At 38.2% G+C, this 22,180-nt stretch overlaps 1 protein-coding gene across 6 annotated transcripts in view; it reads right to left on the bottom strand.

The window, feature by feature from the left end:
• The window catches only part of Mcf2 (MCF.2 cell line derived transforming sequence), a 102,382-nt gene that overhangs the window by 41,559 nt on the left and 38,643 nt on the right, over positions 1 to 22,180 (bottom strand). For 4 of the 6 annotated variants that reach the window (XM_015987385.3, XM_015987386.3, XM_076562896.1 and 1 more), the window contains 9 exons: positions 16,024 to 16,143; positions 15,097 to 15,213; positions 13,427 to 13,576; positions 10,920 to 11,053; positions 10,184 to 10,298; positions 7,097 to 7,216; positions 4,571 to 4,762; positions 2,902 to 3,093; positions 671 to 842 (listed from right to left, as the gene is read on the bottom strand). In XM_015987385.3, the coding sequence (XP_015842871.1) occupies positions 671 to 842; positions 2,902 to 3,093; positions 4,571 to 4,762; positions 7,097 to 7,216; positions 10,184 to 10,298; positions 10,920 to 11,053; positions 13,427 to 13,576; positions 15,097 to 15,213; positions 16,024 to 16,143 (1,312 nt within the window). The remainder of the gene's footprint in view (positions 1 to 670; positions 843 to 2,901; positions 3,094 to 4,570; positions 4,763 to 7,096; positions 7,217 to 10,183; positions 10,299 to 10,919; positions 11,054 to 13,426; positions 13,577 to 15,096; positions 15,214 to 16,023; positions 16,144 to 22,180) is intronic. The other 2 variants (XM_015987387.3, XM_076562897.1) reach the window with 2 other exon arrangements.

Here is a 22,180-nt window from a genome sequence, read left to right as displayed (position 1 = left end):
CAAACTGCTCTCTCCCCAAAAGCTGCAGGAGGAGCTCCAGGAAGCCCTTGGGGAAACAATTTTTATTTTCAGACTAGTTCAACACATTACAAGAATTATTATTTTTCCTATAGAATTTAGAAAGGAATGGGATAGTACACAACTACATAGACTTCAAAGAGTAAAACAAGAAAATGGAATCTGTAACAAGAAATTACTAACACAATTAGCATTTACAGCATCTATTTAGAAAAGGCAATACACTCTATTATATAAGACACTCATATACAAGCATCATATAAGAACCAAATAATAGCTTACTGGAGTAACAATGAGTGTGTATGCTTATAACTACATGTATGTACATATAAGTTTCATGTCCTTTTCTACCTGCTGAAGAAAAGATGAAATGTAATGCTGGAAAATTGTCACACTCATTTCTCAAGCTATAATACTCCATGCTGAGGTGTCCATCATCTGATACAATTCAATGTTACTATTGTGGCTTATGAACATAAAAGAATCTCATTATGACTTCTGTCATATACAACAGCATTTAAACATACACAAAGGCTAAAAGGTTTTCAATGTATCAGGACTGAAAAAGAATTTAGTAGATATATCGAGTGCATCAAAGGATATTCTAGCAAGACAAAAAGGAAATATCAAATGTGAAAGCAAGCTACTTTACCATGTTTAGGTGAAAAAAACATTGCTCTGGATCTCATCAAACTTTCAGGTACAGGTATCACAAACTGGACTGGCCTCTCAGGCCTACCTTTGGGGTTCTTGGAACCAGCTTGTTGGTTCTCAAATATACTTCGAATGTTTTCAAGCTTGATTTGTACAGTCTGCATTTGAGCCTACGGATTACATAAGAATTCTATAAGCTGGGGCTGGAGAGATGGCTCAGCAGCTAAGAACACTGGCTGCTCTTGAAGAGGTCCTGGGTTCAATTCTCGGCACCCACATGACCACTCAGAATCATTTGTAATTCTAGTTTTTGGCTTATCCAACACCTTCTTCTGGTTTCTGTAGGCACCAGGCATCGCACATAGTACACATATATAAACATATGCAGTTAAAACACATATATACATAAAATAAAATATAAAAAACATATGAGCTTGTAGTGGAATATTATGTTAAGGTGTGTTACTTTTGTTTAAGTTGCATTTGTTTAAATCTATGAAGCTGTGTTACTGTGCCTGTCTAAAACACCTGATGGTCTAATAAAGAACTGGCCAATAGCAAGGCAGGAGAAAGGATAGGTGGGGCTGGCAGGAAGAGAGCATATATAGAAGGAGAAAACTGGGAGGGGAGAGAGCTAGGAGCCAGAGAAGGAGGAGGACTCCAGGGGCCAGCTACCCATCTACACAGCAAGCCATGGAGTAAGAGTGTGATTTACAGAAGTAAGAGAATGAGAAAAGCCCAGAAGCAATAGGTATATGGGATAATTTAAAGTTAAGGGAAGCTGGCAATAAACAAGCCAAGCTAAGGCTGGGCATTCATAAGTATTAATAAGCCTCTGTGTGTGAATTTATTTGGGAGCTGGGTGGCGGGCCCCCAAAAAAGAATAAAAAACAAACAATAAAACATGAGCTGCTGGGCATAGTGGAGCACATCTTAAATTCCAGCAGCGAGGAGACAGAGGCAAGTGGATCTCTCTCTCTGTGAGTTCAAGGCCAGCCTAGTTTACATAGCTAGTTCCAAGTCAGCAAAGGCTACATAGCCAGGCTTGTCTCAAAAACACGAAATGACATGAATCATAACAACTACTATTAAATTCTTCAGGTAACTTTTAAAAACTTAATTTCAGAACTGAGGAGATGGCTTAGTCAGTAAAGCACCTGCTCCATAATCATGAAAACCTGAGTTCAGATCCCCAGCATCCGTATAAAACCCAGGCATTGCAGGAATATAAATCACCTCAGTGCTGGGACAGCAGACACAAGAGAGACCCTGAAGCTCATTGGCCAGCCAATCTAACTGAATCAATGAGAGCACCAAGTTCACTGGAGACTGTCTCCAAAAAAAGAGAGTGACTGAAAAAGACCTTGAAAGTTAACCTTTGGCTCCCACCAGTATACACATAGAAGCATGTAGACATATACCAAAAAAATGAATATGTAAGTATCAAAATTATATAGCTTTAGATTATAATGTGGTAGAATCAGTTTATTAGTTGCTTTTGGGAGACGATTCATTGGGTAAAGTGCTCTCCACACAAATATGAGGACTGACTTTGAATCTCTAGAACCCATGGCCAAAGTGGGGCATAGCACGTGAATCTCTGGCCGCTATATGTCATGTGCTCATACACATGCATACACATATACTACAAACATATAACACAAACAGAGAAACAACTTATTTTGAACTTAAAATATAACTAGAACAAATTTAGAAAAAAAACAGAACAGATTAGTGTATTCTCTATGTAAACAACCTGAGTTGGGGTAAGTATCAATCACAAAACTGATAACAACACTCTACTCCACTTAGGGGCCTTTCTCTGAGGATGCAGAATAAAATATATATGAAAGCTCACAGCATGTTTAAAGAACTTAAAAATAAAAAAGGCTGAGTGAAGTGGCACACACCTTTAATACTAGCATTCAAGAGGCCAGCCTGGTCTACATAAGGAATTCCAGGCCAAGCAAGGCTATACAGTGAAACCCTGTCTCAAACAAACAAGCTAAATAATAATAACAATAATAGAGCTCATGGTAAAAGTTAGTCTTACTTATATACAAACAAACATATGCCTTTGGATTCTTTGATACTTGATGGTGACACTACTATCACTCTCAATCCTCAAGAGGACTGTGTATACACACACTGATATCAAGTTGGCTGTGGGGTAGTAACTTTTACACCACGATAATTTGTTTGTGTGTCTTTGAATAAAATATTTCTCACCTTGAGTTCAGGAGATAGGAGCACATCAAATTCATATTGCAGGTTTTCAATATCATAATTGATAAAGGGCACAGCCATTTGAAGGAAATTTTCCACATCCTGAATGGCTTTCTGAGCATCTTCTTTAGTCTGAAACTTAGTCACTCCCTGATTAGCCAGGAGGCATTCTCCTTGATCACAGCACTGACGTGCCTGATGAGGAAAATCATGAAAATCAAAGCAGCAAAAGTAAGAATGGATAGAGAGGACATGGGTTTGCCATTAAAAGAGCTGTCTCACTTTTTTATTATTATATCTTAGTGGAGGGGAGGGGAATGTGGGTGGGTGTACAAAGCACACTCATGCCATAGCATACATGTAGAGGTTGGAGGACAACTTGATGGGAGACAGTTCTCTCCTTCCAGCATGTAGGCTCTTTGGAATAAACGCTAGTTATAATGCTTGTCAGCAAGTGTCTTTACCCAACTGAACCATCTTGTGGGCTAGAACTGTCTCACTTCTGTCAATAAGAATTGTTTTCAGAGGCCAGCCATGGTGGCATACAATTTTAATTCCAGCACTCAGGAAGCAGATGCAGGTGGATCTCTTTGAGTTTGAAGCCAGCCTGGTCTACATAGCAAGTCCTAGCTAGCAAGAGCTACATAGTGACACTCTGTCACCATTTCAAAAGGAAAAGAAAAGAAATAAAGAAAAAGAAAATTGCTTTCAAAGCTGTTAATAAATAATATCTGGTGTTGCCCCCAGGAATTCTGATTCAGTAGCTCTGGGCTGCCAGCCAGCCATTTATACTCTTAAAGCACTCCACAGGTATTGCTGAGGTACAGCCAAGGTTGGGACGCATTGCATTTATTTCGTAACAAGTCATTTCTTCTGCAGCAGGTGTCTGACCATTTTCTCAACACTAAGTTTAGTTGCATGTTATTTTCTGCAAATTGATAACTGAAATATGAAACTTGTAGCAAAATATTAAGTGTAATAGCAATGCTTAATGATTGCCATGGACAAGAATAAAAATAAGGGTTTTTTTTAACCAGAAAAAGAAATGTGTAGATTAGCATGCTTATATTCAGATGTGATGTTGACAAATGGTACTCCTGTTTACATTCCGCTGCCATGACCAGATCTGTAGGGTGACCTTTCCATTCACTGCTTAATCATGAAATAGGTCTGACCCACAGGCATGGCAGAAGACTTTTCAGTGACCAGTTAATTTTTAGTGCTGTACAATGACTATGAAATGTGGGAGGAATTTCAGGCTTCTGCAAAATGTCCCATAGGCTTTTAAGTACTCTGACTGAAGAATATCATCAGGTTTCAGAGATAGACTCAAAATAGAAAGGAAGCTATCACCACCAGCCTCCACATTGAAAACAGGACAAAATTGGTACTATACTGAATCTGCTATGAATAGTACATGATGAAGAGATAGACTGAAAAACCACAAACAGGCTCAGTCCTTACGACCTCTTGCAAATTTAAATCCAAAGCTATAGACCCTGACCCCTTGACCTCTAAGAGGAAGAAAGAGATACTATAGGCATATGGCCAAGTATATGAGAATATGAAAGGTGTAGCATAAGGCATATGGGCAAGAATGTAAAGATTAGAGAACCTGAGAAGAAAAAAATTAAGATCTTTTTCAGAAATGGATCATTTCCCAACATATTACCTGCTGTAGGAGTTTGTGCATTTTGAAAATCCTGCTCAGCTGTATCCGCTTTGTTCTGATCTCATTAACCAAAATATCAGAAAGGTAGCGTAGCTCATTACACCTCTGGCAGATTAAATCAAGTGCATAGTGGTGATTCGATGCAAGCTTGTGGCCATGTAGTATCACAAGCCGGGCCTTGGCTAACAACTCCTGATTTGAAAGAGGAGAGAAAAATCATGACTGTATGATCTCTGCTCACATAGTGTGGGGAAAAAAGAGAAAAATATTAAAGAATACAGATGGTAGGGGAAATAAATGGCCATAAAACATGATTCCATGCCATTTTTCTGCATTCAACAAAACACACACACAAAATAAATAAATAAATAAATAAATAAATAAATAGATAGATAGATAGATAAATAAATAAATAAATAAATAAATAAATAAATAAATAAATAAATAAATAAATAAATAAATAAAACAAAAAAACCTTACAGTGATAATGATTAGCTACAGCAGGAACATCAACCATCAGAAGCTCATGCATTTCTGGATGAAACTGAAAGTCAACTACCCCATTCCGCTCAGGATATAAAGATTGCCTTCTAAGTATGCATAGACATAAACCTGAAACACATCTAGCACCCAGCGTGAAGTAAACACCAGCCAAATGAAAGCTAATCTATTTCAATCTTAATTCAAGGTGCCCTTCGCCTGAGTGCTTTTGACATACCTAAAGGGAATAGCAAAAGGGACTCTCATGGCTGTACCTCCATTCTGTCAACTACTGACTCCCATAGCACAGTGACTGAAACATAGTAGGGATGTAGATAATGCTTCCCAAGGCAAAATAAGGCAAACTGAAGCTCAGATGAAGCAGTGACTGACCTGCCTAGCTACTGGGAAATCCACAAGTAAAATAGAGTTGCTTTTTAAATGGGACAGACATTCAAGCTCACATATGAAAATACTACTGTCCTAGTTAGCTTTAAAGGCCAACTTGACACAGCCCATTGAAGTGGTTCTCAACATGTGGGTCACGACCCCTATGGGGGATCAAACAATCCTTTCACAGACTTCGGTGAAGATAATTGGAAAACATGCATATGTACATTATTATTCATAACCATTATGAAGTAGCAATGAAAATAATTTTATGGTTGGGAGTGGTCACCAGAACATGAAGGGTATTAAAGGGTCACAGCATTAGGAAGGTTGAGAACCACTGAAATAGAATGAGATGAAAGCTTCAACTGAGGACTTTCCCAGATCAGATTGGACTCTGGGCATGTTTGTGAAGGACTGTCTTAATTACTAATTGATGTAGGAGGACACAGCCCACTGTGGGCAGCACCATCCCCAGGCAGGTGGTCCTGAGCTATATAAAAAACTAGTTGACCATAAGCCAATGAGGAAGCTAGCAAGCAACATTCTTCCGTAGTGTTTTCTTCAGGTTCTTGACCTGGTCTCCCTTAAAGATGGACTATGACCTGGAACTTTAAGCCAAATAAACCTTTTTGTCTCCAAAGTTGCTTATTATGTTCAGAGTATTTTATCCCAGTAACGAGAAAGAAACTAGAACTGAACTGAATGCTTTAAAATGGCAAGTTCTTTTTGAAATCACGTTGGAAAACAATATTAAAACCAACAAAGCCCCTGGCTTCCAAGTCAGTTGGCCTTCTCTTTCCACTATGTCTGTCATAGAGAGATGTAAAGTGTAGCACAATCACAGAGGTCTACAAGCCTAATTCCTTTACTAGTTACTGCAACTTCTGGCCCGCAGTTGTCATTTGTACATGCTTGTGACTCAATCCTAAGTTTGTTTTCTAAAACCAAATCTGTAAAAGCATTGCTTTGCTGTCATATACAAGGCAAAGGCAGTTTACTAAGTATTAATAAAGTCATGATGAGTCTAAGCTTTAGAATTAACAAGACTGCTGACAACTGCTTTTCCTCTGAGCACATACATATCCAAGAGCTATGCTAAGCACTACCTATACATCTAAATAAATCCTCACCCATCACTCTACAAAGTAGGTCATTTTACCCCCAAGTTCTAGAAAAGAACATTGAGGCTTAGAAATAAATTCATGCAAGGTCCAACAGCTAGTCAGATTAAGTAGAGTTGTCTGTATGGGTCTATGATTGATTCAACTGCATATATCATATAGTGGACATTAGACAATTCATAGTCTTATTTCACAATTTCTAAATACCAAATAACTTTTTTTCAGACAGGGTCTCATGCAAAACAGGCTGCCCTAAAACTCACTATGTATCTGAGGCCCCATTATATATCATTCTTGGTAGATTTTTTGCCTAACATCTCCAAGATGATTTACAGTCTCATTATAGATCCTACAAAATACATAATTTCATATAACTATATGACACACCTGCAGTGCTGTCTTCGGGCCACACTTAAAATAGATGTAGGCTAGTATTATTATGTCAATTGTATAGTTATGACAGGTTAAATATAATAAGCACTTACACTAAACCCCAGTGAAACACAGAGCAAATACTAAAACCTAATCTTACCTGAGATTTTTCATCCAAGTTCTCAATTTTTTTAAGTCTTTGTTTTACTTGAGCTAAGTTCCCTGCTGCATCCTCCAGTTCTCTTTGTTGATTTAATAAAAATTCAATTTGTGTCACAATCTAGACACAAGAAATAAAGGTGTTAAAAGCCTATGAATTTATGCTTAGTCTTACTACAACTTGATATGCCATGTTTTATTGATACTCATAGGAGACCTTCCCTTTGCTAGATGGAGATGGAAGAGGAGGGGATTGGTGGTGGGAGGGGGAATGGGGAAGAAGGACTGAGAGGGGAGGATGGGGGTGGAAGCTGCAGCCAGGTTGTAAAATTAATAGATGCATAAAAAAGAGGAAAAAATTCATCTTTAGTAATAATCACATAAGAAATGCTATTAAATAAGAATGCCAATAAGAGAAAATTACACATACACAAAACATGTTCAGCTATTTTACTCACAGAAATAAATATAATCTGTTAAATACAGCCTCTTAGATATCCACGCACATTAATGATTTATATAAGATCGTCATGTACATGTGCAGTCACATATATGCAGACATACTTGCAAAAATGTGTGTACATGCTCATATACATACATGTATACACATGCATATGTTTTCCTCAGCTATGTGGTAATTGGCCCTGGAAACAAAGACCCTCCAGTAGCAATGAGCACATCTTGCACCTACATCTTCATCTTTAATACTGTTTCCCAGAAAAAGAAACAAAGGTTCCTCAGGAAAATGGCTAGGAGGAAGTTATTTTTTAAAATCTTAACAAATATCACAATAGAGTAGTTAGTTTGAAACATCAAAGTAGTTAAGAATAGCAATTGGAATTTAGAGGCTAGAGTGATAGCTCAGAGGTTAACAGTGACTTCATGGATACCTGCACTGATGGACACATACCCACACAGACACATACCCACACAGACACATATGCAAATACACATAATTTTAAAACAATAAAATCTTTTTAGTCTGGTGTGGTAACTCACACCTTCAATCCTAGCACTCAGGAGGCAGAGATAGGGGGATATCTATGAGTTCTAGTCCAGCCTGGACTACATAGTAAGTTCTAGGCCAGCCAAGGATACATACTGAGACCTTGTCTCAAAAAACAAACAAACAAACAAAAGTAAATAAAACCCTTTATGGGACTGGAGAGATGGCTCAACAATAAGAATGCTTATTGCTCTCACAGAGGAGCAGGGTTTGGTTCAGAGCATCCATATCAGGTTACTCGTTATCACCTATAACTCCAGTTCCAGGGGATCCAATATCCTCTGGTCTCCACAGATGCATGCACAAATGTGTTATAGATAAGCTCATACAAACACACACAGAGATAAAAATAATCTTTTAAAACAAAATTCTTTTTTAAAAAATAGTACAGCAATGAGGGCTAGGACAATAGCTCAGTCAGTAAAAGTGCTCATCACATAGGCATGAGGAGTTCAGTACTTAGAACTCACATTCCTAAAGTCTGGCATGGTGGCGTGTGCCTATAATCCCAGGGCAGGACTGCTAGAGACAGGAGGATGCAGAAGGCTCTCTGACAAGCCAGCCAATGAGAAACTCTGTCTCAAAAACCAAGATAAATATTTTTATGACCTCTGACCTCAAAACCATACACACACACACACACACACACACACACCACACACACAAGAGAAAGAGAGAAAGAGGATATATAACACAGAGAGAATAGCAATTAATAATAAGCGATGAAACTTCTAGAGATGTGTGGATCAAATAAATGAATGAGAAGGGAAAACTTGCTTTATCACAGTACCTATGGTAGATAAGTAAATATTAAAAGATTATTACTGATGGCTGCCGGAATAAAGATTGAATCAGGAAAGAATCAACAGATGCTTATGGACAATGCTGTATGCTCTATGGACAATTCTGATGAGGAAACTAGATCCTTTCCATCTTCTTCCCATGTATTTACTACTAGTTATAAGAGAGAAAGAGCTATGAAACAGTGAAGAAACAGAACAATACTCGCACTGCTTAATCCAAGTCCACATCAGCAAAGTGGTATAAATGGATATTTCTTACCTCCAGATGTGACACACTGAAAAGAGCACATCACTTGTGCAGTGTTCTAGTTGTCTATATGTAGACAATCTAATCATGAAAACATGGTAAACAAACTCAAAATGAACAAATTCTACTTCTAAATTGGACTGTATCTTTCAAAATATTAGCAGTGTAAAATTTCTTAAAAATCTAAAAATGTTCTGTATTCAAGAAGATGAAATAGACCTAACATCTTAATGTACTAGTAGACCTGAGACTAAGCCTTATATTGAAATAAAAGAGAAAAGGTATAAAGGAAAGTATTGAGAGCCCAGAATGGCAGCACACACCTATGATTCTAGAGATCTCAAGAGACAGAGGCAAGAGTATCACAAGGTCAAGGCCAGCCTAGGCTGTATAATGTAGTAAGATCTTATTTCCCAAGGGAAGCACAAAATGAAGAGGACTGATGAGATAGCTTACTGGGTTAAGGCGCTTACTGCCAAACAGTGCCTAGAATCACACAGTAGAAGGAGGGCACCAACTCTAGCAAGTGGTCCTCTAACTTCCATCCACACCCATTATCAGGTTAACTGACAGAATTAGAATAATGATGACAGATAATATAAAGGTCTTGTACTGTCATTGAATGTCATTCTGATAACTGAACTATGACTCTGTAAGAGTCTTCTTACTGGAAGAAAAAAGAAAACATTTAGGAGAAATTGGCAATCCCTATGGCATGTGGTATCTAAAGATCAATGGGTATTGTTTCCTTGGAAAACTATCTTATAGCCTGAAAGCACTTTGTAGTGAAAATGTTTGAAGGACAAACATAAAAGTGGAGAAATACTCTGTCCCTGTCATACTCGACATGTCAGTGTTTTGTCACAGTGGAAGAAGTGACAGCTTGGTTGTTAGCAGAGCTTTTTTTGTTCCAAGGCAAGGAATTCGACTCCTTTATTCTCCCCAGGAGGAAAACTGGCATCTTGAAAGACTGGCCTTCTAACGCTCAAGAATAAGGGCCTCCATCACAAGGAAAGATCTTTTTCAACTGACCTCTTGAAAGTCTTGCTCAAACTTCCACAGTTGCAGATACTGCTCCATTTTTAGCTGGTGTTTTTCCCAAAATCCATCAAAAGCAGTTTCCATATCATGCACTTGAGTCAGCAACCTTAACAAACAAAAGCCAAAGAATTATTTTAAAATAACCATTTTGGAGGCAGGTATGTAGCTAAACCTGGTCTGTTCATTAAGATTTTAAACACTCCCAACCAACATGATGTACTGTTCGGCCATAGGCTCAAAGTGACAGGGCCAAGTGAGCATACACTGAAATCTCTGAAACTGCAAGCCAAAATAAATATTCCCTCCATAAGAACAATAAAGAAAGGAAAAAAGAAAGAATGAATTATAGCAAAGGCCCAGCATGGTGACACACACCTTTAATTTAATACTTAGGAGCCAAAAATGCAAATCTCCATAAGTTTAAATCCAGCCCAGTTTACATGGAATTCCAAGCCAGCCAGAGCTACATAGTGAAATCCTTTCTCAAAGAAAATAAAGAATTATAGGCAAAAATAGTCTGTGACACTATGACACTTGGCTCGGGCAAAGAAAAATCAATGTCTGGGGAACTTAATTCCGCAAGCAAACTAATGTCTGCAGACCAACCCAGAGAAGAAGTTCCCAGACTTCCAGAAGTCCAGAAATACTTTCATACCTAACAGCAACAAACAATGTAAAATTTCTAGTTTGAAAATATACGTAAATTTTAAAAGAAGGGACTGCTTACTTATTAATAGTTTGCCAGTCACCACTTATATGCTGAGGACATTCAAGACTTGAACTGACGGTTTCTTCAGTGTTAGGCACTTGCAGGTTCATGAGCAGAACTTTTCCTTCTTTGGTTACAGCTGTTAAGTCATTCTATATAAAGGTACAACAGGATATGTCAGCCAGTTAGTAATCACACACGAATGACTTGAAGAGAAGGGAATATACAGGTGTAGAAGGTGTATGGTTCAGGAGATAGAAGCAATCCTAACACAGCCTTTGCTTTCATAGTATTTTAGCATCACGGAATCTGCAAGTGTGAGTGAGGCTCTGTGGCCAGGGAGATGGCCCAATTGGTAAAAGTGCTTACCTTTGAAACATGAAGGCCTGAGTTAAATATCCAAAACACACATTAAAATAAAAACAGGTAGCATGGTGTAAATTTATAATACCTGTGCGAGGGAGGTTAATCTAAGCAGATCTCTGGGGCTCACTGGTCAGCCAAGAGAGCCTACTTGGTTCTAGGCCACTGAAAGACCCTGTCTCAAAAAACAAGGTAGGAAGCTGGAAAGATGGTTCAGCGGTTTAAGAGCACTGACTACTTTTCCAGAGGACCTGGGTTCAGTTCCCATCACCCACATGGTGGCTCACAACTGTCTATAACTCCAGTTCCAGGGGATCTGGGCATTGAATGAATATGGTGCACAGACAACAGGCAAGCAAAACATCCATATACATTAAAAAATAAAATAACAAACAAAAACAAGGTGGATGTCAATGAGGAAGAATAATATCCTCTGACATTCACACACATGCACTTGCATACCTATGGCCTAAACACTCACACAAATGTGAGGCTCAAAGAAGCTCCTGCCTTACAAACGGGGACTGGAGTCCTCAGTTGGTGAAACAGACGTTAGAGACAGAAGTACCAATAATGTTGTTTCTAGCTTCCTGTTACAGACAGCAAGTTCTAACCAACCTTGTTCTATGCTGCTACGATTTTTAATGTTTTCAGATAAAACCATATTAACACAGTAACAACTACAATATCAGAAATCATAAAGTTACAAAGCAGATTTAATGCAAATTCAGAAAGAATCACATACCTTTCCTACTAATCATTATTACCAATCACTTCCTGCCTTAAGTCTTATTTTAGTTCACATCTGGATTTAATTAACACCATGAAGCACATGCTTGGGAATTTTATAAACATAGACCTTCTTCAGATATCTAAACGATCCAAGATTTCCTTCAAAGGTCAAAAGGACTTACAAAGTTATGAGTAGATATTTGGCATAAAGAATAGGTAGTGTGGCAAAATGGAAATGTATGTAATCAGCATGTATAAGGCCCTAAGTTTAATTCCCAGCACCAAGAAAATTAAAAATTAAAAAAATCAAACTAATATTAATAAAGCATAAACTATGTGCTAAAAATCTATTACATGTATACTACATACTTAACTCATTACATCATCCCTACAGCTGCATACAAATCAGTCATGCAAGCCAAGCCATGAGTGGTGTCACATGCTTATAACTGGTGAAAACATAAGAATCTACTGACTTAAGGACGACTACAGCTGTGAGTTTAAAAATCAGTCCAGGCTACAAGAAATTCTGCATCCAACAACCACAATAGTCATGCATCACCGTTACCATCATCATCATCGCAGCCGTCACCTTATTGCATACAGGGTTTTGCTTTTACATTACAGTGCAAACATTTGGTTTCCCACATCTTAATTGAAACATAGCACACTATATAGAACTTAAAACTGCCAGGGCACCCAACATGGATATTATGGGTGAGGGAGATAAATAATAATCAGATGCCTGATTTTCCTCGTGCAAATTTTCCCACATTTTGACAAAAGTGCCTCTAAAAGTCAAATTCTCAGAACTGTTCTTCTCCTACTCCAGAGAGAACTGAGTAGAACAAAACCAATTCCCCAGAGGACTGCAAAGATGCCTCAACAGATGCACTGGCTGCTCTTGCAGAGGACCCAGATTCAGTTCCCAGGCCCCACATGGCGGCTGACAATCACTTATAACTCCAGTTCCAGGGGAACCGATGCCCTCTTCTGGTCTCTGCAGGCACCAGGCACACTTGTGGGGTACAGACATACATAGAAGCAAAACACCCAAACACATAAAGTAAAACTAAAAGAAAAATATTTTCAATGTATCTTGCATTTTCCCTATGTAAAAATCAGAGTGAAATGAACATGTCAAACACTTTCCTGGAAAAATAAATGCCACGTGGCAGGGTATGATGGTGCACACCTGTAACCCCAGAACTCAAGAGGTTGAGAGAAAACAATTCCAAATTTGAGATCATCCTGGGCTACATGGTGAGAACCTAGTTCAAAAGCCACTGAGAGCTTAGGGTTGCAGCTTATTGACAGAGTTTGCCTAACATTCAGAAGGCCCTGGATTCCATTCTTACTATGACACAAAGGACTGCAAGCAGCAGGACGATCAGGTGAAATCTGTGTGCTCCTCTTCTCATCAGACATACCTTCAACACATGATACCTTTCAGCACGAACTGCCAGAATCTCTTCTATTGAAGGAATATCATCTGGTAGCTCTGTTTCAGCCAGTTCTGTTCCAAAGGATTGCAACATCTGAGCCATTTCTTTCACTGTAACAGCAAACTTTTCTATAGCCTGTAAAAAGCCAGAGACTCTTTGATGGAAATTCTGACAACATATCAAAATTTGGATCAGTAATTTGTATTGCTCTATATATGGGTATAAACAAACATGTACACTATGAACTCTGCTAAAAAAAATTGGCCCTACCTCTGACAATTAAAGCTAACTCTGCATCTAAACCTCCAAGAGACTATTAAAAAGCAGTGTTAAAATCCTTGAATGTGTAGTGCTACATTCCTGGACTTGTTCCTTGGACATTCATGGAAACTCTTTCTAAAAGATGCCATGTGCTAAGGACTTCGCTGTATGGCCTTGGACATCAGTGTCTTCTTCCTTTATCAAACTCAGCACTTAACAAAACTGCTTTATAATAAGTTCATTTCTAAAGAGACATGAGAGCAGCAATGTAAATGGATATTTACTAGTGTTTGTGATCAGCACTCCACAAAGCATAATGATCTAAGGAACTGGAGAGCAAGTTGTCACAACAATTCATTGCAGATACTGCCAAAGATCTGAAATTGTTATCCCAAAGGTGCTGTTGCCCTAAAACAGCAAGGAAGATTGCACTATTTTGTTTCAAAATCAATCCCTCACAGGAAGACAAGGGAAATGTAGACACAACATAAACCATCTGTTAGGCAAGCTCTTTCATTTAGGGCAAGGCACTGCTCACTCTAACAGTTAACCTTCATGTGCACACCTGAATTGCTGAATGAATCTGCCAAACACACAGTTTGAGGACTAGGAAATGTGACCCTGGTTTAGTGGCCATCACTATTTTCTTCAGAACAGTTCTCAGATCATGAAATTGGAAGTCAAGACACTTAAACCAAAGGCTTTATTCTACCTGGGAGGCCACAGCCCTTATCTCTTTGAAAGTCTCTAAAATAGGACTCTGACAAATCTAATAACCTTGGGAGTGCCACTAGGCTGAAATGAATATACTTGCATTTTCTGAGGATCTCCATGTACCAAGCAGTGAGTCAAACATTTTGTACTCATTATCTCATTTAATCTTCCCAAGATCCTTATGAGGTAATAATATACTATCCATCTCATTTTATAGATAAAGACTTGGAGAGGTGGTATATATTGTCCAAGATCCAAGTGCTAGGATTTGAACCCAAACCCTTTGTCTCTTTCTTACTACCTGAGCACAGGAAGGGATGGACAGAGAATTCTCTCCTTTTTCCCTAGGCCTCTCCTTCAATTGCCATCCTTAGTGACTCTTCATCATTTCTAGATATCTCTTATAGAAGAAAACCAAAATGTTGAGTGATATATGTATTTGAAAAGTATGGCTGGGGATTTAGCTCAGTGGTAGAGCGCTTGCCTAGCAAACACAAGGCCCTGGGTTCGGTCCTCAGCTCTGGGAAACAAACAAAAACCACAAACAAATTTTAAAAAAAAAGTGTGCACCAGCACCGCCCGGCTGAAAAGTAGGAGACCCAATACTGCTTTTCCCAAGTAGGAAAAATTTCTAGATAGAATGAAGGATAGGCTCTACAATAAGGGCAGAAGCAACATACATTTCTGAAGATGATCCATTCACTGTGGCAGTACTGCAAGGTGCCGCCTAACTCAGGGGATAATTGCTTGTCATCAATGTATGTCAGCAAATCACTAACTGAGCTCAGCATAACAACCTATGTAAATAAGCAAGAAAGACACTGTTAACTGCCCTTCACGACAGCCCTCCATCAAACTGCAACATGAATTTCAGTAAAAACTTAGCAGAGCATCATCCACTATAAATGCTTCAAATAGTTCTTTCCTGTGCATGCCCCCCACACCTGGATGCATTAACCATCTTCAGATAACAACAGTTTTTATTTACAAAACATTTCTGTCAACCAAATTAGCTTCTACAGAAACCCAAACACCCTAATTCTTCTGTCTAAAAGGTTTCATTATTAATGAGCAATCTTGTACACATACAAATACATGCACATGTGCGCACACACATACACACACACACACACACACACACACACACGAAGAAATTCTGTGCTCAGAACAAAGCAAAAGAATTTTCTGTAGTAAGTTATGATTCATGTATCAAATTTTACAAGCACTGTATTTCAAACAATAAAATCTGATAAAGATATATTTTCAAAATAAAGACCATGGTACTCTGAGCTAGCTTAGGGTCATGGTATTTTGGATACATAAACCATAAAATGTTAACTGAAAATAAAAACTCCTAAGCATATACACACAAAGATATATGCACACATTTATAACATATAACATATATTTTTCAAAAGGTATTGCCTTGTTAAAAATTGCCTGAACTAGTCCTTTTTAACAGTAGAAGCAGATGGCTGTAGGACATTTCAGAATTAAATTTTTGAGAGATAAATTTTAAGTGTTACATGGAAACATGTAAAACAAACAGTATAGGATACAGGATACATAAGCATTAGAAGGACCAAAGATTCAAGCAATAATCTTACTGGTAACTTCAGCATAAAATCCTCCTGGCTAAATCGAAATCCAATGTCTGTGAAAGTCCGTTGAAGAAAACTGGTAGGACGTAAAACCAGGACTAAGTGTAAGTTCCCAGGGAAAGAGGCCTGTAGCAAGAAAGAACAAAAGAGTCAGCGGGTACACAATTGACAAGAAAGACACCCAACTGACCACAAATCAGAAGACATGTCATTGGTGGAAGCAAACTTTGAAGTCACAGAAGTCAGTAAAAGGCCAACATGTTTAAATGAATGATGATAATATCTAAAAAACATGGAAATGGAAATAAAAATAACATAGGGTTGCTGGGCCAGACCCTGACAATGTTCCAGTATAAAATTTTCTCACAGGACACAAGCAGATCCTAAGCTGCAAAGAACTAGGTTCTGAAGCTGTATCTTGAAGTTAGTTTTGTTTTTAATGTTTTCTTTCTTTATAATTGATATATAAATATTTGTACTTATTCATATCCTACGCTACTATAATTTGATACATACATATATGTGTGATGATCACATCATTAATTAACATTTCTTTCACCTCAAACATTAGCATTTCTGTATTAGGAATTTTCAAACTCTTCTAGTTATCCTGTAATTATAAAATGTAATTAATCCTGCCTTACAGGACAACAGAACTACTTCCTCCTCTTTAACTGTGCACTGCTACCTATTATCCAAGCTCAGTGTATGTCTCTTCCCCCTCCCTTCCCCTTCCTATAGTAAGAGACTCCTAGTCTATGTTCCACTTCAAGGTGATCAACTTTTGTAGCTTCTACCAATGAGGGAAAATACGAAATTGGCTGTCTTTCTGTGCCTGGCTCATTTTACTCAATAAAATTTCCATCTCCAGTTCTATCCATGTTAACCAAAAACAATGGATGGTATGTCACAGTTTTACAGCATGTATACAACGTTTTATCTTTTCATCCATGGATGGATATCTTGCATGGTGCCACACATTGCCTATTGATAGTGCTGCAAGCAACATGATATGCAGGTATCCCTTTACAATATTCATTTCAATTTCTTTGGACTTATCTATAAGTGGGGTTGTTGGATTATATGTTAATTGTATTCTCAATTTTTTTTTGAAAAAAATAACTGTACTGATTCATTTCCTACCTATTCAAGGGGTATTTCCTCTCTTCATCTTTGTCAGCATGCTATTTTTGGTCTTTTGCATATTAGCCATTCTAGTCTTATTGTGATTTTGCTTTGCATGTCCCTGATTAGTGATGTTGATCATGTATATACACCTGTTTGATATTTGTATAACTTCTTTTAAGAAATGCTATTCATATCATTTGCCTGCTTTTAATTAGGCGCGGCTTTTGAGGGGTATTTTGTTTTATTTGTTTTTATTTTGCTATTGAGGTTGGGTTTTCTAATAGTGGGCAAACAGTTTAAAAATATTATTTCTATTCTGCAGGCTATCCCTTCGTTGTGTTCATTGTTTCCTTTTTTATACAGAAGTTCTTTTCATTGATTTAATCCTGTTTACCTTTTTATGCTTTGGGGCCTGTATTATATACCAATTCATTTAAGAATGCTTCCTATATTTTTTGCTGTGTTAATAGTTTCATAGTTTTGAGTTTTTGTATTTAGGTCCTTGATCCAATTTGAGTTAATTTTTTATGGCAAAAGATAGGAAACTAGTTTCTTTCACATATGTACATCTCCACATGCTCTTGGTTCTTTTGGTTGAAAATCGATTGACAATAAATTTCTGGGTTTTGTTCCATTCCATTAGTTCCAATACCTGCTTTTATGCCATGAATTTGCTAAATTTGAAGTCAAATTGCATTTACTTCCTGTAAGAACGAAAACAGATAATGGAGCAGCCAAACAGCTCAGCAGGAAGGCACTTGCTCTGCAAGCCTGGAGACCTGAGTTCCATCCCCAGAACCCACATGAAGTTCAAAGGAGAGAATTGACTCCACAGAGATGTCAGTGCCCCACACACATACACATATTATGCACGTACATACCATGATAATGACAAACTTTAAAAGAAATCTTAAAAACAGAATTAGGGGGCAAGTCGTTGGAATACCCAAAGAGCCAAAGGGAGCTGAAATACTGTCTATCTCTACTAAACAAGTGATGGAGACTGTATCATAGAATCACATTTTTGTTTTCATCCAAGAAAGTCTTCTTTTCATCGCTATGTGCTCACTCCATGCATTTAAATGAAAGATGACCAAGCACGTTTGGGCACTGAGGATACACAAATTAATTTAATGCTGTCCCTTCCCAGGAAAATGACAGTATAATAACTGAGTTTATTAGTAATCAGTACAGCATGGTAAGTCAAAAAATAAAAGAATTAGAATAATGTACACAGGAAGAAATATCACAAAAGCTGTGAAACATGAGAGGGCCAAAATGGCCTTGAAGAAAAAAGAGGAATTAATTGAATCAAAATACCATCTGAATTTTTCAGTATTTTGTGGTGATATTTTATTTGTGCTCAGCTTCTAGAAAAAAAGGCTGGCACACAGTAAACAGTTGTTCTAGCTTTTATTTCTGTAGCTGTGATAAAATATTCTGACTATAAGTAATTTAGGGTTTCGAGTTTAGTTTATATTGCCAGGTTACAGTCCATCATGTGGTGAACTCAAAGCCGAAAGAACATGGCGGGGAACTGGTCACATGCACAGTCAAGAGCAGAGAGAAAATGAATGCACCATGATGACTTGTTTACTCAGCTCACCTTCTCCTCTCTTAGACAGTTCAGGATCAGCTGCCAAGGGGATAGTGGTATCTAAAGTGAGCATGGTCTTCCCCCATTAACAATCAAAACAATCTTCCATAGGTTAACACGATCTTTATAATTCCTCATTAAGACCCTATTCCCAGAAGATTATAGATTGTGTCAAGTTGACAGTTTAGGCCAACCATCACAGCAGTGAAAAATAATTGCTACATAAAGAAATTCCAAAGTAAAAGAACAGGGATTACTATGCAAGACTGGCTATGGAAAGAAACAGCATGGCCCAATATTAATATATCACCACATATTAAATGCCTACTCTATGCCAAATATTTAGCCAATAGTTATAGTTCCACTTCACCATAGTTCAGTGAATGAGTTAAGTTGCCCTGTTTACAAATAAAGTGAAGCTCAGTGTTTAATTAAGCATAACCCATGACGCTTTGACTTATGCTAAGTCTGTGGCCTTAGTCATTGAACTACCCCACCTCTTGAAGATGCCCCATCAAGAAAGGTAGAGAAAAAGGACTCTGAAGGGAGAAGATGTTGGAAGGGCAGGCAAAAACCCTAACAGGAGCTAGTCTGGTGTTTTCCCCCTTAGAAGTTAAGGAAGACTCTAGGACCTTTTGAGTATTAGAGCACCATGGTCAGATACATGTTTTCTTTTATTTTAAAATTTTCTGTGATGCTAGGAATTAAACCCAGAGCTCTATGAAAGTGCCCTACCATGGAACTACATCCCTAGCCATGTCCTCTTAGAAAGACCTCATGAGCCTTGAGGAAGAACTGAATTCATATACAATAAAACCAGACTTGAGAAGACCTTGAAGAATGGTACAGTAATCCAAGTCAGATCCTCAACCAGAGCAAAAGTAGCAGGAGTCATGGCAAAATTCAGGAAATGGCATCATAAAATCATGATGATTAAGTGTACTTGACGAGAAAGAGGGACTCAGTGAAATACATTCCAAGATTTGAGATTTGAGTAACCCAGATGGGAACAAAAAAAGGAGTATGTTTTATGAAGGAAGGCAAGATTCTGGTTCCTTTCTATAGACATGTGTGTTGGAAGAGCCAACAAGGCATTCTCACAAGATCTATAAGATAGCTCTCTCTAGGGAAGGAGGGAAGAAAGGTCTCATCTGGGAGTGTGGTCATCAACCTCAAGAGGGAAGATTAAAGCATAACAAAGCAAACTATATAAAAAGGTTTCTTCAAGTATACTCATTTTAAGCATAATACAGTACTAGTGATTGAACAACACTATAAAACAAAATTAACAATGAGTTTATGTAAACTCCCTGACCCCTGTTCAATTTAGTTTTGCAGTCAAAACTACTCTAAAAAAATAAAGCCTATAAAAAAGAAAATAATAACATTATTGAGATATAAAACCTAGATCGCAGGGCTGATAAATAAAGGTAGCAGTAAAGAGCACTGGTTGCTCTTCCAGAGGACCCAAAAGTCTGGTTCCGAGCGCCCAAGTCAGGCAGCTCACAACCATCTGTAAATCCAGTCCCAAGGGATATGTCACCTTCTTCTTGCCTCCTTAAGTACTACATGTACTACATGCATGTGGTGCACAGAAGTATATTCTGACAAACCCTTATATATATAAAAACAAAATCTTCAAAAAAAAATTTAAGTCCAGCTTGGCCTATATAGGAAGTTCCAGGTAACCCAGAGTTACATAGTGAGACCCTGTCTAGAAAGAGAAAGGGAGACAGAGACAGAGACAGACAGAGAGAGACAGAAAGACAGACAGAGAGAGACAGAGACACAGAGACAGAGAGGGAGGAGGGGAGGGAAGGAAAAAGGAGGAGAGGGGAGGGGAGAAGAAAAAGAAAAAAGGGCTCAGTGATTAAGAACTATCTGCTCTCCCAAAGGACCCAAGTTCACTTCTCACCTTCTCTACATCAAACATCTTACAAGTGTCTATAACTCAAGTTCCAGGGAATCCAAAGCCCTCTTCTGGCCTCTGAGTGCACTTGTACATGCAGGTGCATACACACACACACACACACACACACACACACACACACACACACACACACACAAATTAAAATACATAAAATATTTAAATGGAATAAAATAAAAACACATGTATCATATAAAAGTTTGATTTCTTGTTTCTCCTGAGAAATCAAAGACTAGATAGTGCTTGGTCCCATTTTCCCAACATGACAACCCTTGACCGGGACTGACTGTTTAGTACCTCATTTTTGGATGCTCTCTTGTTTGCCACAGTGCTCACCACTTCGACTTCCTGTTGCTGCTCAACATAAAGAAGTGTCCTAGTGGACATTTGCTACCATTTAGGCTATATGTTAACTAAACCCTGACCACTTCACATTTACACTGTCTTCCTCACATCTGCTGTAGGCATTTAAATTTGTCACACTTGCTTCCCGTTTCAGGCTTACGGATTGAACTGTAAACTGATTCTTCTACCACCCCCATTATGTTTCTCCAAATTTGTCTCCTTGATAGAGTCTGGTTTTGCAGTTGGGTAAACTAGTGTTTTAATTCTATTTGATACTTGATGAAATCTCAGAGTACAGATTTCTTATTGTGGCTGGAAGTGATTGCTAAAGCTTAGTGATTAAAACAACACAAATTACTGCTGTGCTTCTGGAGGTCCGAAGTCTAAGATTAGTATCACTGGACTAAAATCAAGGCATCCTGGGAAGGATGCATTCCTTCTCAAGGCTCTAGATAAGAATCTATTGCCTTGACATTTTCCATTTCTAGGGACTGTCCATCACTTCTTTGGTTTATGACCTCCGCTTCTGTCATTACATCTTCTCTGATGCTTTCTCCACTTCCTTTCCTTTTTTATGATACTCAGGATGAAACCCAAGGCCTCACACATGCAAGATAAGAACTTTACTACGGAGCTAAACCTCAATTCCTCTCTCTTTTGATAATGAATATCCTTGTGATTATATAAGTCCTACCTTGGAAATCTGAGATAATCTCCCAATCTCAAGATTTTTTTTTTTTTTTTTTTGGTTTTTCGAGACAGGGTTTCTCTGTGTAGCTTTGCGCCTTTTCCTGGAACTCACTTGGTAGTCCAGGCTGGCCTCGAACTCACAGAGATCCGCCTGCCTCTGCCTCCCGAGTGCTGGGATTAAAGGCGTGAGCCACCACCGCCCGGCTTCAAGATTTTTTTTTTATTATCAATGATAGGGTCTCATGTATACCAAGTTAGCTTTGAATTTTCTGTCTCAAAGTTCTGATCCTCCTGCTTCTAATTGCCTAATATAGCCATGTGCTACCACATCTAGTTCATGCTGTACTTCTGGATGCAACCAGGATGTTGTGCATGCTAGACAGGCAGTCTACCAATTGAGCTACAATCCTAGCTTCTTCAAGATTCCTCATCACACTAGATAGTTCCTTTTACCATAGCCTATTCACAGGTTTGAG

Source organism: Peromyscus maniculatus, chromosome X (assembly GCF_049852395.1).
Source record: "Peromyscus maniculatus bairdii isolate BWxNUB_F1_BW_parent chromosome X, HU_Pman_BW_mat_3.1, whole genome shotgun sequence".
In the NCBI taxonomy this organism is placed as follows: Eukaryota; Metazoa; Chordata; class Mammalia; order Rodentia; family Cricetidae; genus Peromyscus; species Peromyscus maniculatus.
This window is presented reverse-complemented; position numbering and strand designations above follow the sequence as displayed.